This window comes from Tympanuchus pallidicinctus, unplaced genomic scaffold, assembly GCF_026119805.1.
Source record: "Tympanuchus pallidicinctus isolate F22 unplaced genomic scaffold, pur_lepc_1.0 scaffold13, whole genome shotgun sequence".
NCBI lineage: Eukaryota > Metazoa > Chordata > Aves > Galliformes > Phasianidae > Tympanuchus > Tympanuchus pallidicinctus.
Genome location: NW_026294648.1, coordinates 13,865,725 through 13,883,854, shown reverse-complemented (window position 1 = coordinate 13,883,854; position 18,130 = coordinate 13,865,725). Strand labels below are relative to the sequence as shown.

Sequence of the window (18,130 nt, the reverse complement as noted above, 5' to 3'; positions counted from 1 at the left end):
TGATTGCACTTTGCAGGGTGAACTAGATTTAAATGAAGTGAGCTTCGATTGAATACTGCAAATTATAAAGCAGACCTCTTCCATGAAAAATCTCATTGCCGTTTTATTCTCCCGGTTTGATCCCATAGCCTGCATGGAGATCACTTTGACAGATAATCCCCTAAGTACCCAGCTACCTCAGAAACCACATGGAGCACACCTGGCTGCAGTCCTTGTTGCCTTATTGCTCCTTGTCCTGCCGGGGATCTGGAAGGGATTTGCATGAGTAGTGCTTCTTTTAGAGATGTGCTGGATTTAAAGCCTGGGGACAGCTCCAGAGTAGGATGAAAGCTCCCCTAGGAAGTGGAGGGGGTACATGGCATCTCTGGCATTGCATCTTCATGACTGTGGTGGTGCAGAGCATCTTGAGCAGTGGGTGATGCAGAGAATCTGCATAGGAAAGGTGTTACTTTAGCCAACCAAACTAATTCTTAAGGACCTGTTCATCAGGCAGTGGTTTTGCTTGGTTCAGGGGTTTCTTTTTTTTTGTTGTCAGACATCAACGACAAAGGTCCCAGGGCTGTTGGTCAGATCTGCTGTGAGGGCTGGAGTTGGGACAGAGTAGAAGCTTGTTAGAAGCAGCCTGTTAGAACCACATGGAGGTGTTTCAGTGGGTTTTGGTGGGGTTTTGGTGATGTTTGGGTGGTGTTTTGGTGGTACCAAGTTGAGCATTACCCACAAGTGGCACTGGATGCTCCATTGGAATCCAGAGCTTGGTCCATGTGCCGCGAGTGCATTAAAGCTCTTGCAACATGTGGGCATGCATTTTCCTCTCTGTTTTCCCATGGCTGCCTCCCACCCTCCATCACTGCTGGAGGTCCCCAGGTTGGCAGCGCTGGGACTGATGGGCAGACGCAGGATCAGAAATGTTCTGCAGTGCTTAAATCTTTGCCGCTGCGTGTTTTAAAAATACATGTGTATGCTTCCTGCAGAGACACAGAGCGCTTTAACAATCAAAGTTGTGCTGCAGGAACAAGGATGCAAGAACTGCAGGGACCAGTAGTTTGTGCAGTAAATCTCCTGCGTGACTCTACAGCAGTAATTACTATGTGAAAGTAATAACTGAGCTGTGCTGAGTGCTAGGCCAACTCCCCCGGCTCGCAGATCCTTGCATGTTTCTCTCTGGGAGGCTCCTGTTTGGTAAATTAGATATTGTGCTGTATTTCAGAAAAGGTCACACTTAACCAAGGCTGCCTTTGCTTTATTATCTCAGTACAGCAGTATAACCTCAGCCGGGGTACGATTGGATTTCACTTTCGGCTCTGCTGCAGCAACTCCACTCCCTGCATCCTGCCGTTGTGATTACGTTAGCAGCAGCCTCTGCTTTCCTTTATTTATTGAGACATTAAAGATGCATGCATTTATTTTTACCATGTTCATAATTGCCATAAAAACAGGCCATAGCATCCCCAGGTGGCTCTTTGGAGGGAAAGCAGCTGCGGGGCTGCCTCAGGCTCCTGCTACCTTTCAGCCATGATCCCACCATGCCAAGCAGCATCCCAACACATGGCTCCCATCATAACTCCCACCACATCCCACCACTACTTCCACCATGTTCCACCATGTTTGTCACCATGTCCCATCACGTGGCTGTCACTTTGTCCCACCATGTCCCATATTTGTGACTCTGGGGTCTGCTGGTAGCACCCTGCTGTTCTGGCGTTTTTTTTCAACCTATGTTTTGTTCCATCCCAGCTGTGAAAACTGGGAGCCCAGGTTCTGTAATCTCAGGTTAAAAGACAGCATTTCAGCTGTGGTGTTTGTCAGTGGGCTTTGCCTGAAAGTGACAAATCCATTGACTTTTCTCCCACTCTTTCACTCCCTTCCAACTTTTAACCATGCCACCTATTGTCTGCCTTTTATTAATAACACAGCCAATGTCTCTGAGTGAAATGATTTGAAACAAAGGAAAGTGCCTGCATTAAATTCTCTGGCAGGGGATTACCTTGCTGGCATTTACATATCTATGCAATAAATATTTTAACATGTTAATTATACACTAATAAGAAAAATACCTTTTGAACTTTCAGTCAAACTGACACACACAGAACCGAGTCCATCAGGGAATTAAAAGCAATTAGTTTTGTAACAGAGCATAGGCACATTGTTTCTTCTCTACAAATTGTTCCATGGTCACCAGCCAGCCTGCTTCTTGGTGTAGGGCTCGGAGTCATCATCTGCTGCTGTATGGGTCGGGATTTGGGTTGCACTGGGGTATCTCTGGCTTGGGGGGGGACATGCAAGGTGCTGGTCCCACTGAGGTGGGCAGAGGTTGTGGTGCCAGGCAATGCCCTGGCCTGCTTCAGAGAGGTACAGAATATCCCCAATTGGAAGGGATCCTAAGGGACATCAAGCCCAACACCAACTCCAGCAGAAAGCAGCCTGTAACTTCTCCCTTTTCTTTTCCTCCTTCCAGACTGAAAATTACTCCTTTGACTCCAACTACGTGAACAGCAGAGCTCATTTAATAAAAAGGTACGTAGGCTGGCTTGAAAGCTCTTTGGTGTGCCCAGCCAAATCCTGATTATTTAATGTTCTTTCTCACTGCGTTATATGCTACTTGCTTTTTTTAATATGCAAAACGTTTCCAGAGTTATCATTTGATTTTAAAAACAGTATTTACTGCCTATTAAGTCCCATTGCTCTTGGTTTGCAACAAAGGAAAATCTTTTTTCTTCTGTTTGGTTCCTACACACTGGGAAGTTACAGCAAGTTAGGTAGAGTGCCGTTACCCTGACAACTTTAAAATTCATGGATTTTATTCTATTTGAATGCACAAGAACAAAATGATAGTTTTGGATGGTGAGTTTTCCTTATAGTGTGAGGTGGGGGGGAAGAAATCTCGTTTGGGGGCAGGTAATTGGGTTTGAGAATGCTCACTGTTTTAGTCTGAATACCGAGGCAAAGCAGCATTTTGCTAGGATTTTCCTTCCAGGGGTAAAAAGCAAATCATCAGTTCAGTTACAACCTAGCAATTTCCCTTGGGTGAATTTAACCCTTTGCATGCAACCCTGCCTTGTTGGTGTCCTCAGAGAGCCCACCGGTGGCAAAGGTGTCACCAACAGACTCACGCCTGTGCTGTCCCAGTTTAACCCCACTGATTTTACCCGGGTTGTATCATCTTCAGGACAGCTCTGAGCTTAAAAAAAAATCCAATTATCTTCCTGGCTGCGATCCCATTTGTTTACATCTTAAAAATATAAAGACTATGGGAGCTGCAAGCACTTTGTATGAGCAACTTGGGTTCAGCTAGCGAGGGGCAGGGATATTTGCCTGCATTATGTGTGATGTTTAACGATGCTAATGCGACTGTGAGAGGCGGCTTGCCTGCGCCGTGCTGCTCTTCGCAAGGCAGTCCACAGACACCCTGAAAAAAAGCAAATCTATTAATCTTTTCCCGCTCACACCTAACATAAAGGCAAGCAGTGCTCCCTCCTGCCACAGCGGGGTTTCCTCCAGCATTGTTTGGGAAATGCTGCTGCTGCCGCTTCCCCCAGACCTGCACATCTTTTGGAGAAGTGTCAGCCACGGAACCGTGTTGTGTGGCTGCTGCATTATGGTCTGCTTCACTGCAGGGAGATAAATGCGTTGTAACGCAGATTGCTGCACGTTGTGAACAGCAGCGCCGTGTAGGACAGCGTTTCCCCTCGCTTTCTACCTTTGTCTTGTATCTTAAGTACAGCGGGTGCCAGGGACGCTGTGCAGACATCTAAGAACAAAAATATTTTCTGTAGCATACTGTGGCATCATTTTCATCCCTTGCCTTTATGAAGATGTTGTAGCTCTTCTATCTCTGGTGAGCGAATCTCCTCCAATCCAGCACTTTAATTAATCTATTTGTACTTTTCCTGTGTTGTCTGCCTGCCTCTCTCACTCACATAAGGCACACACAAATGAATTGTAGATATGTAGTGCTTTCTTAACTTAAAATTCTTTGATGTTGCCTGGAATCAAAGTCAATGGCTTCAACAGGGACATCTTTATTTAAAAGGTGATGTTTGAAGGTTTACCAATTTATATGTATTTCAGAGCTCCCCCCTCGTGTGCTTTGCAAAGCACCAGTTGGTAGGTGGTCTGCTTGGTTTCCGTGGAGACGCAAAAGGGCTTCACTAAGTAATGAAAATCTGCAGCTCCTCAGTGCTTTGAAGCACAGGCCGCTCCTCGCACCGACATTTCAGCCCAGATCTGCCAGTGAGCAAGTTCAGTGCAGCCAGATCTCCCATGGGTACAAGTAGCCCTGGGGGAAGGAGCCATTGGGGCTTTGCTTTGTGCACCAGGCCCTTCTCAGGTGCTTCTCAGGCTGGCAGCCCTCCTTTGGTGAACACTTTCTTTTTTCCTCCTGGCATCTGCCTTTGCTTTCTGTTCGCTCCAGCCCGTGCCCACGCTCCCAGAAAGTTCCATCCCATGCATCTTGAGGTGATCCTGTCTTGCAGCAGCCAGCTGTCTAAGGGCTTGGGGAGTGGCAGGAGGATCATCCGCTGTCTGTGGGCCCAGACTGACAGCCTCTTGCTCCCAGAGGCTCCTGGAGGAAAGCTGGGTGCACAGGAGCTGGCTCACTTGGTTCACATGCACCATGCCTGTGTGTCCATGCCAGGGCTGCGTGCTCGTTGTGCTGCTGTTCCACAAGCCAGTGCCTTTGCTTCTGGCTTCCCACAGTGCCAAGGACACCTATGTGCAGCTCACCACTCAAAGCTCTATGCTGGTAGGAAGGGGACACGATGTGGCAGTCAGTGCATCCTGTCCTGGTGACATGCTGGTCGGACACCCCACAGCCACCACTGCTCTGCTGTCCATGATGATGTGCTCCATGCACTCACATCACATCCAACCCAGGATGCAGGTCTTCCTTTGCTTGGATAGCAGCTTCCTGCCCCACTGGGTCAACCGTCAGGATGGGGACATGAGGAATTTGGGACCAGCTCAGCCCCGGTGTCTCTCCTGTGTCGACCTTGGCAGCTGTGACTGCAGGGGATGTCAGGGAGCCGAGTTGCTGCCAGATCCCCTGAAGTCCCTGTGAACTTGGACCCAGATCCACAGACTTATTGTTAAAAATAGGAAAGAGAATGAGAAGAAATTCACGCTTCCCGGAAGGCTTTTATTTTAAACCTTTAAGCGATTAGGACTTGGCCTATAACCTAGAAAATTAAACTTGAGATCCTTTTATCTTTAATTTGAAGTAGCACAATACGAGGAAGCCTAATTGTGGAAACAGCTCATTGGATGTGTGTGCATCCTGGCGGCGGCCCGCAACACACGCGAACAGCCTGCGTTTGGGGTGCGGGCCGATGGTGGCCAGCGCAGCTCACTGCCATGTCTCCCCCAGCAGCTCCACGTTCAAAGACCTGGAGGGAAACAGCCTGAAGGACAGCGGCCATGAGGAGAGCGACCAGACTGACAGCGAGCACGACGTGCAGCGCGGCCTCTACTGCGACACGGCTGTCAACGACGTGCTCAACACCAGCGTGCCCTCCATGGGTTCGCAGGGCCCCGAACCAGGTGAGCACCGCCGTGGCCCCATATGCCTTAGCGTGGGTTAGGGATAAGGCTGTGTGACTTTGGTAGATAGGAATTAATCTTCATGCTATGCCTGTCAGGTAAGCCACCGGGTGGGATTATCCCATATTTCACCCCGAGAAGCCGTGACAGTGCGTGAGATGGGATGAGGGTGGGAATTGCCAGCTTCCAGCCTGGGCTCGTGCCTGCAGATGCAGGGCAGCTCCTTCCTGCTCCCCAAAATGGCTCCTCCAAGAGATCAGCGCTGCTAGTCAGCCATCGCAGCACAGACCAGCCCTGGTGGGTGAGGGATTTGCATCTCTTCCCCAAAATGTGCATCGTGGTCTCAGCTGTTTTGTGTCCCCACGTGCGCAGTTGGAAGATGAAGCCCTGATCTCAACCCTGGTGTTAGCTAGAGGAAAAGAGTCAGAGGAGTTCAGCTGAGCCCAGGCTGTCATTTGTACTTGGACATGAATGTCGCTTTTAATGTCTTACTGATGCAAACATCCTATGCAAACATCCTGTCTTTTTCAATTAAGAAGTATGAATGCGGTTTGGTGCTGCAGCACAGGGAAGCCTCAGGGCGCTTGGCTATATCTTGAGATAAGCTGTAGCTGAGGCTCAAATGGAAGCCCCACTGCTAAAAGACTTAAGGATATGAAAACAAAATGCTGTGATTATGAACTGGTCTTCAGCTGTTTAATTCAATTCATGGTAAACATCATTAAAAGCCTTTGTTTTGCTGTCATAAAAGAGTCAAATGGGGGAGAGAGAGTTCTTGCCATCTGCGCCATGGAATGTTTTATTTTTTTTTTCCGGAGTGAAGCTGATGGCTGTATTAATTCTCGATAGAGTCTGTTAAATGGCCATAGTTAACCCTGTAAGACTCTGCGAGCAGGGGAATGCAGAGGTCACCTACCCATTCCACACTGCCAGCCACGCTAATTGGAGGGGGATGGCATCCGCAGTGATAATGTATTTCCAGACATCCCTACTGTGGCCAAAGATGAAAAAAATTAAACATTTATATAACTGTACAGTGGCAGTTTAATTCTCTGAGGACCAGTGCTGTGTCAGAGAATGCAGGCTGATAGCTATCATTTATTATTCTTCTATTACAAAGAAATGCTTTTTCATTTCGATCAGGAGAGGATTTCCTAAGACGCGTTTGCAGTAAGGGATGACTGTAGAAGCAAAAACTGTTCATAATTGATTCTTGTCCTGCCCAATAGTCTGAGCAACATCTGTTAATTTTTTGTCACATTTCTTTAGCAAAAAAAAAACAATCTCAATGGACTGCAGATAGGGTTTTACAGAGATTACATTTCTGATAAGTCTGCGGGCTGTCTCTGTTGCACACCAGGTAACAATGCAGAGAATTTAAAAAGGAGTTGGAGGCAGAGCTCATTTGAGGAGTTACAAAGGAAGTAAATTTGGTCCAATCTATTGCAACGATAAATCCCTATTGCATGTCAAACACCCACAAAAGAACAAGAAGGGTTTCCAGAAGGAGACTTACAAAAGCAAACCAGGCGTCCATCCCGCTCCCCAGTCTCGTGACTGCATGGCTGCAGGGACAGCCCCAAAGCACCAGCTCTGCATTGCCATCTGGCTGGACTTGCAGGCAGGGAGGTGAGCAGTCACTGGCAGAGCAGCTGAGGAAAAGGTTAAAGAGAATATTTTCTAAGCTGATTTGTCAAGCAGGGGCTGTATAAAATAATCAGGAAAATCAAGGCACTCAGACAGCGGTGATAACAGCGGTTCCACATAATGAAAGCGATGGTTTCGGCATGATAATTTTTACCCAATTTCAGGTCAGCAATGCAGGGGCAGGAAGGAGGCGCTCAGTATCCAAGGCAGGATCACCCAGGATGTGGACTGCCCGCCTCCCTGAGCATACTGTGGGATGCCTGTCCTATAGCCCAAAAGAGACATGTCAGGGTTTGCCTGGTCCTAACCATCCCCTGCCTGGCAGCCCACTGAGATGCCCTGGGCTTGGACCTCTATAACATCACCAGTCAGTCATCGGGGGGGGAACTTTCAGGCTTCATTCAGATAATCTGGGAATCTTTTTATCTGCTCTGTGGGTAATGATGGTTCTGCTGAGGTCGGATGCTGGCTGGCAGAAATCCTTGCAGCTCAGTGATATCTTGATCTGAAGCCTGTTAATGAGGACGGTCTCTCCATGCTGGCGTTGGGGGTCTGGGTGGTTTTCATTTACTGAGGTGTGGGATTTCCTGCAGAAAGCAGTAGGAATGAGAGAAAACTCCTTTAAGTGTTCTTAAAAGCAGTCTCTAGAACTGTGGGTTTGGAACCTGGTCTTACAAGACTTTTGGAGTTGAGTAGGGAAAGAATGAAGGTTGGTTTCGTACATTATTATTGATATGCCAGTGATGTTCAGACACAACTGGTTTCCCACTGCCACTGGGCTGGAGGGGGCTTCACTGCTTCCATGCCAGTCTCTCTGGCTGGAACCCTTTCTCTTCCTTTTGGAAATGACCTAGATTTCCAGAAAAATGGCAGTCTGTCGTGTAAAGGGTGCTGAGCTGAAGTGGGCAGCAGCAGGTCATCAGAAATAGCGCCTGGAGCTCAGCCATGTTGCCTGGTTTGGAAGCAGGACTTCTGCCCAGTCCCTCTTTACCTCAGGATCTTAATTATTGATTATAAATTCATCAGTTGAAAAGATTGCTTTAATTGCTCTAATATGTACCCAATTTGGAGTTCATTATTGCGCGGGATTGTTTTCCTTCCCCTGCTAATTCATACCAAATGGGACATTTAGGAATGCGGGCACTGGGCGCTGCTCCACCTTCCACAATTGCTTGGCTGCTGGTTAATTGTTTGTTTCTTTGTGGAGGTGTTTGTACACCACTTTTTTGTAACATTACCCTCAGCTGAACTTTGCAGTGGGTTTGTATGAAAAGATTTGGAAGCGTCTGCTGGATGTCAGCGAGGTTTCATGTTGGCTGGATAAGGCTGCTGCAGCGTGTGGAGAAATTCTGGGGTGCCCTTTGTATCTTGGCCAATTTCACTGCAGTACAGGATTTCCTCCAAGCCCAATCCAGGAGGACTCAGCGTGTCCCGGTGCAGGAATTGCTGCATGGTGATAACGGTGCCTCCGTGGGCAAAGGTGGGGGACGTGGGAGCTTCAGCAGTGGGTTTGAAGCTCCTGCTGCCTGTTCCTGCCAGCAACGTGGGGAAATCTCAGTGTGCAGCGTTCTCCAGCACTGCAGAGCGTGGTGGTGCTTTTCCCGTAAGTGGCAGCATGGACCAGATGTTTCACAGGGTAATTGAAAATTCCATTTTATCAGAAAGCATTTGCTGTCAAAAAGTTTTATCTTTACTTCAACAAAGAGGTTGATTAGATCCCTCAGGACCTGAATTAGCATCTTTCAGGCTAGATAGTCTGTTTTGTGATTCAGGTAGTTATTCCTCCCTTGGTTTTGCTCATACTGGGACTTTTTTTAACGCCTTTGCCCTCTTCCAAACATTTTGTTTGTGCAAGTTTGGCTTGTTTTCTTTATGTGGAAGTGTACAGTCACATAGATCTGCTTAAATCTTTTCTACTGCCTTTTTCACCTTGCCTTGAGCCAGAACCATGCTTGTGCTCTATAAGTCGCAGAAGCTCTTGCCAGTGTACAAATCAGAAAGGAACTGTTTCAAATGTGTGTTTATAATGTTACAAGCAACAGATTTCAAACTTATCTTAATTCCCATTCTTGGCCAGTATTTTTATCATTAATTGTGACAATCATTGACCCAGTGAAGCAGTGATTCACTGCTTCAGACAAAAATAGAATCCAAAGGAAAATGCAGAAATGATAAACACACACTAATCATAAAAAGGCAGTGTTAGAAGTAGTCACCACAGCCATAAGAAAAGAGAAAAGCTTTAAAATCAAAGTTTGGGGGTTTCTAAGCAATGCTTTATGTCGCTAATGTGTCTCTTCAGAGAATTGCTTCTAAAAGCATCGCTTTCGTTCTTCTGGTGCCAGATCAGCGGTAAAGGTTGGCATGAAATGTCATCAGTAAAGACCTGATCCTGCATACATTTACACATTTGAGTAACTTTGCTCACAAAGGTAGTTTAATTGTGTCTGGGTCTGATAAACTCCAGCAAGATGAAGGGTTTTTTGAGTAGAAATGGGTTATATTTAAATGCTTATGTTAAGTCTTCTTTATGCTATCGCACAGTATAGAAGTAGGCTTGAATGTAAAGGAGAGCTGGGCACTTGATATTCACTGAAACTTTTCATGCTGGTTTCATCCCTAATTATTCAGATACATTGTCATTTAGTGGATCAAGTTTTATCTAGAATATTCCAATTGGTTCTCATGCTCATCTCCATAGTATCTGGTGCATTTCAGCCGTGAACTGAGAACATGGCTAATGGTATTAACTGTAGGCAAGCACAGTTATTAGAAACTGCTGATTTTGAAATTAATTTCCAGCAATCATTCCACTGTCAACTCCCTTTTATTCTGCAGAAGGCAATAGAACTATATAAAGATGAAGACCCAGGTGACCTATTTTAGGGCCTTGGCAGTTCAGAGTAGGGCTGCTTTCCTCTGGAAGTTCATAAAAATTAATAACATACCTATTTCCTTATATTCATATATGCAGCACAAGACGTGCAGTATCCCATTCCTATGTGAGTGACAGCACATCCCTTAAGATGGATAAACGCTGTAAGCTTTCTTTACAGGACAACGCCTGTTATTACAGCATTTCTGATTTCTGTATTATTGCATAGATCTTCAGTGTAACAGACTAAGTAAGCTCAGTGGTGCTCCTACAATGGCCAGCATGGAAGGAGCAGTCAGCTTTTCAAAATACTTTGAAACCCCTGAGAAGGATTTTTATGGAAAGTGGTAAGCTGGGCTTTAGGATAACAAAAAGAGATGATTGTCTTATGAGCCCTATGCTTTTCAATGATCGCCTGTTGAGCATCTCAGTCTGCTTTGGCAAAAGCCTTTCAAAGGCAGAGGAGCTGGGGCAATTCGGGGTGGCTGGCCTGGCGGTTGCTGATCCCTGGGAGCTGGGCATTGGCTTGGACTGGCCCATCGATGGACTCCACTGCCCCTACCACCACGTTGTAAGGTCCCTTGCAGCCCACACCGTTCTGTGGTTGTGCAGGGCAGCTGTCACTCAAGGGATTTCATCTGTGCATTGAGTGCATGGCCGGCACGAATGGCTCCATGTATTGCTTCTTCTCTAGGCCCACAGCTCTGTAGCTTTTCAATTTGTCTGAGTGTGGCTTAGAGGAGTCCTCTCTGGACATTGGTGGTGGGGCAGGGCTGACACTGAAGTCATGTCCATGGAAACAAATGAAAGCCAATCCCCTTTGCACAGCAACAGAACTAAATAGCAAACAGATGTGCAACCTCCTTTGTTCACATAGGAAATGTTATCTTATATCCTACGCTGCTGGCACTCTTTCTTCAGCTTTTAGGTTCGTTCCTTTAAAGATGATTCTTGCAATGCCTCCATCGCTGCAGTTTCTCAGCCAGGGTCACACAAGTTATAACCTTTAGATGCTTGAGTCCTTTCTGTGTAAGCACAGCAAATACTCACCAGATGTGAACATTTTGGCAACTTAGAGAGGAAAATTAAAACTTGGATCTGCGCCCTGTTGTGTAGGTTTGTAATGGATGAACAATCAATCCAGGAAGTTGGAGTGTTTCTTGGTTTTTTTTGTCGTTTTTAATGAGATTTTGTCCAATTTAGTTATTGCTCACCCATGTTTTTGCTGGGTGACTGGAGAACAATTTGTAGGAGATGTGAAGGACTGATACTTCTGATAGTTTCAACTATGAGTGTGCTTAGTTTTGTTAAGCACTCCAAAACTCAGGTCTGGACCAAGGGTTCAGCTGAAGGACGGGGCAGTGCTAACCTGCTTCCCTGACTCTCCCGGTGCATCCTATTCCAAAACCACCACACAATACTTAGATATTCAAATATTTTAAGATAAATAAACAAGTCAGTGAAGCTTGCAGCTTCCTTTTCCCCTATAAACAAGCCAAAAAAAGCTCCTGTAGGCCTTTATTTTTTTTCTCCTTTGACAGTAACTTCTAAGAAAACCATTAACTCTTTCTGTCTCACAGCAGTTAAGGTTAGTAATGGTCGAGGTAATGGCCATCACATTTAACAGTGAGGAAGGTATATGAATAAAAACCAACCTTCTGCTAATGCAGCAAGTGAGCACTTCCCCATCTCCTCCTGTAATCAATCTACATTGTTAATGACTCTGAAAACAGACTGAACTGTTGGGGCTGGCACCGGGAAACTTGCATTACAAACTAACCATCTCTTATTAACCTTTTGGTGTTTCCCTCACAACACTAATTACAGCCAAATAGAACTACTGTTTGTGAAACTCTTAAGTTAAAACACGACATTCAGAGGAAATATGGTAAAATCCAAAGCTCCTGTTTGCTTGGCCTTTCTTTTTAATTATGATGGAGGATGGCTGTTACTTGTTTAACAGAGGCTTACATGATTAATGCCGTAATGTTACTGTAATTAAAACAGCAGAAAAGATGTGATTGGAGTCTGTATAATTTACAGACATCTCCACATTCTGGTGGCAGAGCAGCTCTAAGTGTTGCAAAGAGGAATCATAAAAATTTATTCTAATTAAAATTGCCAGATTGACTAAACAACAGGTGACTTATGTAACTCGAGCGACTTGCTCTTTGGGTGAGAAATCATCTGAAATCAGTGAATTATACAGAGCTGTCTATTATTCTAGTAAATGGGAAAGTGTGTGCTTACCATGGCAACCTGCATCAATTTTGCTGCCGCTGGAAAATACAGGGCCCTTTATTAAAGGAATAATCACTGCAAACAGTGCGCTGACCCTCGGCCTCCGCAGGCTGTCGGTACACGGCATCGCGTTAGCGCGGATCGTTACAGGTCGCAAGCACTTGCTATCAAATTAAATAACTCCTGGTGTATCACAACATGAAGGGGTGACGTGGGCAGAGCGCCGCTCCTTGCCCCCCGTTTGGGCTCAGGGATGGTGAGGACGTCCCTGCTCCTTCCCCTACAAGGGGGGTGTTTTCCAGCAGCGCCCTCAAGCTGTCCCCACACCTTGGCCAGGGGATGAGGAACTGAGGTGTGAGGTTTGGGGCCGTCACAATGCTGGCTCCCTTTGGGATGAGCTGGGTAGCTATTTCCTCCACTACTGGCAGAATCACTGCGAATAACTTTAAATGTGCCATAAAGAGAAGTCACAGTCCTCTCTTCATTTGGACCACTTACTTGCAACAGCATCATGTACAGAGTGCCTTAGCGAAGGGGCCCACGGTTTTTTGGCAGGAGGTGTACATGGTGAGTGTCTGAAGTGCTCTGCTGCCAGCAGATTACGACTGAAGGGAGGCATAGCACAGGGTTTGTATGCAGGTTGTTTTACTAAATGATCTATGTAATAATGTATAAGTCAAAACTCGGTAATAATTGGCACCAAACAGCCAAGAGAACTTGAAGCTTTTATCCGTCTTAAGGGAAGTGCTGCCACTCAAAGCTCTTCAGTGCTATATTTTATTTCTTACACAGCATAGATGAATGTAAGTGAGTAGATATTTTTTAAATAGGTCACAGAATTATTAAAAAGTTTTGCAGCTTTTCTTTGCTGCAGATGTGCAGTGTGCTGGGAACGGAGCCCGGCCAGGCCCTGGCTGGTGCTGCATTGCCTTCTCTTTTGTATCTGCGTCTACAACAGAAGTCCTTTGTAGCAAATATATTGTTGATATATAAGAGCCACAATGTATGCAATCACAGTAAGCATTATGTGGCCCCATTTTTGCTGAGTATCCATAATAGCGATGATAAACATCCCCGCTCCCAGCATCAGATCTGTTAGTGTTTCTATTTTTTCGGCAGAAGTCTTTATTTTTGTTCCATTTTCCTTATTTTCACCCTCTTTCAAGTGTGGAGAATCACTGGCTTTGTAACCAGCTTCATTAGCTGCTTGCACATTGTGTTTCATTACCGGTGCCCGTGGATGGCTCCAAGTGACAGCACACAGCAGCAGGTGACCGACTGCCACTGCTGTGTCACTTCACGTTCAGGCAGAGATGGTCGTGCTCGGGGTGTGGAGGAGAAGTCGGGGCAGGGCAGGTCGAGCCCCAGTGCTGGGGTTGTCAATAGGAGAAAACTGGAGTGTGTGGAAGGGCTGGCTGTAGTGAAGGCAGGGCTTTATCCTGGAGGAGTCCTGGGTTAAAGTGGGTCCCTGTAGGAAAAGGAGAAAATTGAACCAAAAAAAAAAAAAAAAAGAAAAAAAAGCCCCGTCTGAATTGAAGCGATAGGAAATGAAAATTGCTGAGATATACTGTCATGTGGGTAGTGGTGCTACCAACCTTGTGCTGCAGTAATTACCTCTATGCATGCAATTTGTGCTCGGCTACGAATGATTTCCCACATCATCCGGTGCCCAGGCTATATTCAATCAGTCCCAGCTGGAGAAAACTATCTTGGATCATTTTGTGAGATTTCACCACAGATGCTACCTTGCATCTTACAGAAGCACACTGGGAACTGGAAGCCACAAAACGTCCCTGGCACCCATGTGTGGGTGTGGGGATGTCTCAGGAGGCTGCCTGCAGCCAGGAGGGCTGGGATGGATGGAGGCAACTCCTTTGGCAGGGTGCTGGGGGTCAGAGCACGCAGCCCTGGCCCATCCGAGGGAGGGGGCTTTGCTCTGCTGCATGATGGAGAGAGCAGGTATTGTTCTTGCACTGTTAAAATGGTAGACGAAGGAGGGTGAGGAGCACTGGTTGGAGTTCTTGTGAGAAGCCTAATGGAGTAGGTGTCTGCACTGATCACAGACCAAAATAGGTCTGGCACTTGGTTCTTCTGGCTGCTTTGGAAATGTCACCTTCATTAAAGACGTACAGACTTCTCTAAAGATTCATGAGTCCTACTGCAAATCGTACTTGTTGGCTGCGGCGCGTAAAAGGTCTGTGCTTTGTATATTAAGGTGTCCTCTTAAATGTCTTAAAAATCCTTTTCTTCTGATCTGTCCTGCCTGGCTCTCCAGGGCATGCCAGCCTGGTTCCGCATTTCGTACGGCTCTGAGAGATGCTACAAGGGGCATCGACAGTTTGGGAATTTGTCTGGGAATCTGAAGCCAAACCATGCAGAGCAGTAAATCAGGAAAGGTCAGAGCCAGACATGTTATTGGAAGCAGTAGGTACATTAGTGGAATATATAAATAGCTCTGGGGAGTGTGTGGCACACCCAGGTGGGCCACTAGGTATATTTATGCTGCACTTCCATTTGTTTCCTGTTTTTCACTGCGAGTTTACCAGCTATTTGTGCTGCTGACATTGCTTTTCAGCAGCATGTTTCAGAAGCCATGTCTTCCTGATGCCCCTGTCTGCCCGTCCTTGCCATTCTGTTGCAGCCATCCAGGCAGCACAGGGCTGCAGCTGCCCTGTGACACTCGCCGCTTCATTTCCATGCTCTGCATCTGTTCTGACGTGCAGTGCTTTTGCATCCACTCTCTGACAAGTTTTGGTCCCTCAGATGCATTGATTTACAGACCTTTCCTTTGCAATACAGCTTTTCTTGATGACAGTCCATGAAGCACATGATAACTCAGCAGCCTAAATTATTCAAGGAGATTGAATGTGTTTGGCTTGTTCCAAACTTTTGTTTCCTTTCAGGGCTGTCAGTAGAACAGGTAATCGTGATGCTTGTATCAAACTCATTTGAGTGCCAGGGAGACACAAACAGCTCGAGTACAACCCGTGTTTTTCCTCACTCATCATTTATTTCCTCCTCAAGCCGTTCTTTTCCTGTGCACTTTTGTGCCTTACAAAAATGTTTATCTTACATTTACAGTGTTGTTCTCCTAGGAAATGATTTTGTGGTGGAAATGTCCCTGTAAAATTCAAAGAAAACTCTGTGTCTATTCCACTCTTCAGCCACGTGTCCTTTTGTGGAAGTGTATTCACTCACGCACGCATCACTCATGCAAATATTTAGATGAAGTAGTCATCACAGTAGGATCCAGGAACCTCACGTTAATGAAGACGTGTAATTAAAATGAACAATTCCACCTGCAATTCCCTAATCACCTGACCTCTGCCTCGTCAGCCTTCCTCCTTTGTTGCTTGGTAGATATGCCCAATTAATTCACTCTAAGCTCCACACAGAAGTGCTTTGCAGAGCTCACTGAGCTCCAGCAGTCATGAGAAGAGGTGCTTTGTCTGTGCAGAAATGTCCCCTTGCTTTCTGGGGCCCTTCTGCATCTGCAGTGGCCACAGAAACTTCTGGAGAGTAGGCACGGATTTCTACTCTCCAAACACATGCATTTGGTTCCTATTTCAAATGGAGCTTTAGGAGCTGACTCAAAGCCTGCTAAATCCAGTGGGGTGCTTTAAGCTGGTGCTGGTGGGCTCGAATTAGGACCCAAGAGAGAGATGGCAGCCTCAGGGAGATGCTCTGAGTCATTGCTCATTGCTGGAGACGTTGGTCATCTCAGCCGTCATCCAAAGAGGGGACAGGGTGTTTGCTGCTCTCTAATTTAGCAAATATGGCACACCCACTGCTGGAGGGTGGAGGTTTGCCTCAGAAAATTCTAGCTGCAAATGAGACGCGTGATTTTAGGAATTAGAATAATTACCCCCCAGAACAGGCTCCCAAGAGATGTGATATATTCTGTATCACTTAGAGTCTTTAAATCACATTTGCATGTTTTTCCTAAAAGCGTGCCTCGTCACTCAAAGTGAAGGGCTGTGCTGAGACAGGCGCTGTGACAAAGCTGCCTTCCCAGAGCAGGGCATGCAGTCCCCGTGGTCCATGCAGATCCAGCTGTGGGGGTCCATGGAGGAGTCCTGGCACGTTCTCCAGTAGGACAGCTCGCAGAGCTGCAATGCTCAGGGCTGAGCAAGAAACCGCACCGGGGCTGACTCAGGAGCAAGTTCCCCCAGCCAAGATCTGCCTTCCCTTTCCAAACACATGCTGACAGCTGAGCAATCCTGGCTGTATCACTATTTCCAGGGCCTTCCCTCCCACCACTCCCTAAATGATGAGAGTGTTTTTTTAAGACTTCATTTCCCGGCCTTTCCCTTTTATCTCTCCAAGCAGCAAGTAAATGAGCAGCCCTTTAGTTTTTAGTTACTGCTTCTGCACTTGGTGAGCTATCAGAGGCTGTTGACAACGACTTCTCTCTTTTCCATGCTCCTGCCTGCAGGATTTGGGGAGATAATTCATTTGGACCTGGTGCATTGTCAACTTTCAGCAGGTGTAATTGCCTAATGATCAGTGCTGATGCTGTTGTTAAGCCTGTTAAAACTTTGTCCTGCTGAACAGCCAGACTGCGGCTGTCTCAACGCCTTGTGCCTGCTGTGTCAGCTGGGGCTCGCTTTGATGCTCACTCCCTGTCCCCAGCTTGGATTGCTCCTTTCCACCTCACCTCAGAGGGGATGTGGCAGCATGCTAAGCTGTCTGAGGGGAACTGGGCCAGAACGTACAAAGAATTGGAGAAGAGCCCCATGGAGAACCAGGTGCTCCCCCAGGAGCCAAGTCGCTACCCCTGTGCCCAGGCTGATGGTGAGATGGCAGTGAGCGAGGATGGGGCTGTCACCCACCCTCAGGCATGAAGGAGCTCTTAGGGGAAGCTAGCACTACTGCTATGCTGCTTCTTGGTGACCTCAGTGCCACTTCTGCTCTTCTCTCTATCTCGGATGCCTTTTCTGTCCTTGTTATCTCCTTTAGAGCTCTAATTGGCCACTGTCACTTCTTTGCTATACATCTGAGGTGCCAACTGGCTGCTGCCATCTCCTGAAGCTCTCGTTTCCCATCCCCGCCTCTTCCGAGGCTTCTCCTTACTTAATGGCACATGGTGAGCGTTAGAGCATTACCATCCCTTTTCCAAGAACAGTCTCCATCCACTCTTCTCTTGTCCCCCAGTGCCTCATCCAATTTAATTAATTATACTTAGTATATTACGCATCCTGTCAAAGTTTTTCCTTTCTGAGGTTTAATGGTTTTTTAATTCTAATGCATGCTGCATGTGTCAGTGTTTTAGGAGCGAGCAGAGCACGCAGCGGCAGCGAGGCGGCATTACATCTGCGTGCAGCAGACAGCGAGCAAACACGAGGGTGGGTCCCGGTAGGGAGGCTCCAGCAGAGTGACTGCAGGACCACAGCGTGCCTGCAGCTCACGCTCCTGTTGTTCTCGGAGGGAAGAGCAGCCCCGTTCCCGCTGTGGAGGGACACGCTGGGATCAGATCTACCGAACTGCAGCTCTGTGCCGACTCCGGGCTGTCAGAGCGGCCGCAGCCCCGTGCTGAGCTCGGAGGCGAGGAGCTGGACTCCTTGCCTTTCACTCGCTCTGTCTGAACGCTCCCAATTACCGCCGTCATTTCAGCCTTGCTTTGTTCTTTTGCAGGAGGATGTGGTGGGGACTGCACTAATCAGGGAGCGACAGTTGGGGCTTGTACCTATCGTTCTTTATTTCCCAGTGACAGTTGAAAGGTTTGGTCAGTGAAGTGTCTCAGTAGAAGTGACTTTGCGGGGCCTTACACTTAGTAGCTTTTGGTATTTCCAGATAAAACCTGCTCAGACTAAGAGAGTTGTGATGTTTTTT

General features: G+C 46.9%; 1 protein-coding gene across 2 annotated transcripts in view; it reads left to right on the top strand.

Moving 5' to 3' along the window:
* Positions 1-18,130, top strand: part of PCDH19 (protocadherin 19) — a 51,996-nt gene that overhangs the window by 20,264 nt on the left and 13,602 nt on the right. The window contains exons 3-4 of one of the 2 annotated variants that reach the window (XM_052672773.1): positions 2,456-2,514; positions 5,366-5,535. In XM_052672773.1, the coding sequence (XP_052528733.1) occupies positions 2,456-2,514; positions 5,366-5,535 (229 nt within the window). Of the gene's footprint in view, positions 1-2,455; positions 2,515-5,362; positions 5,536-18,130 lie in introns of both variants that reach the window. The other variant, XM_052672772.1, reaches the window with a different exon arrangement.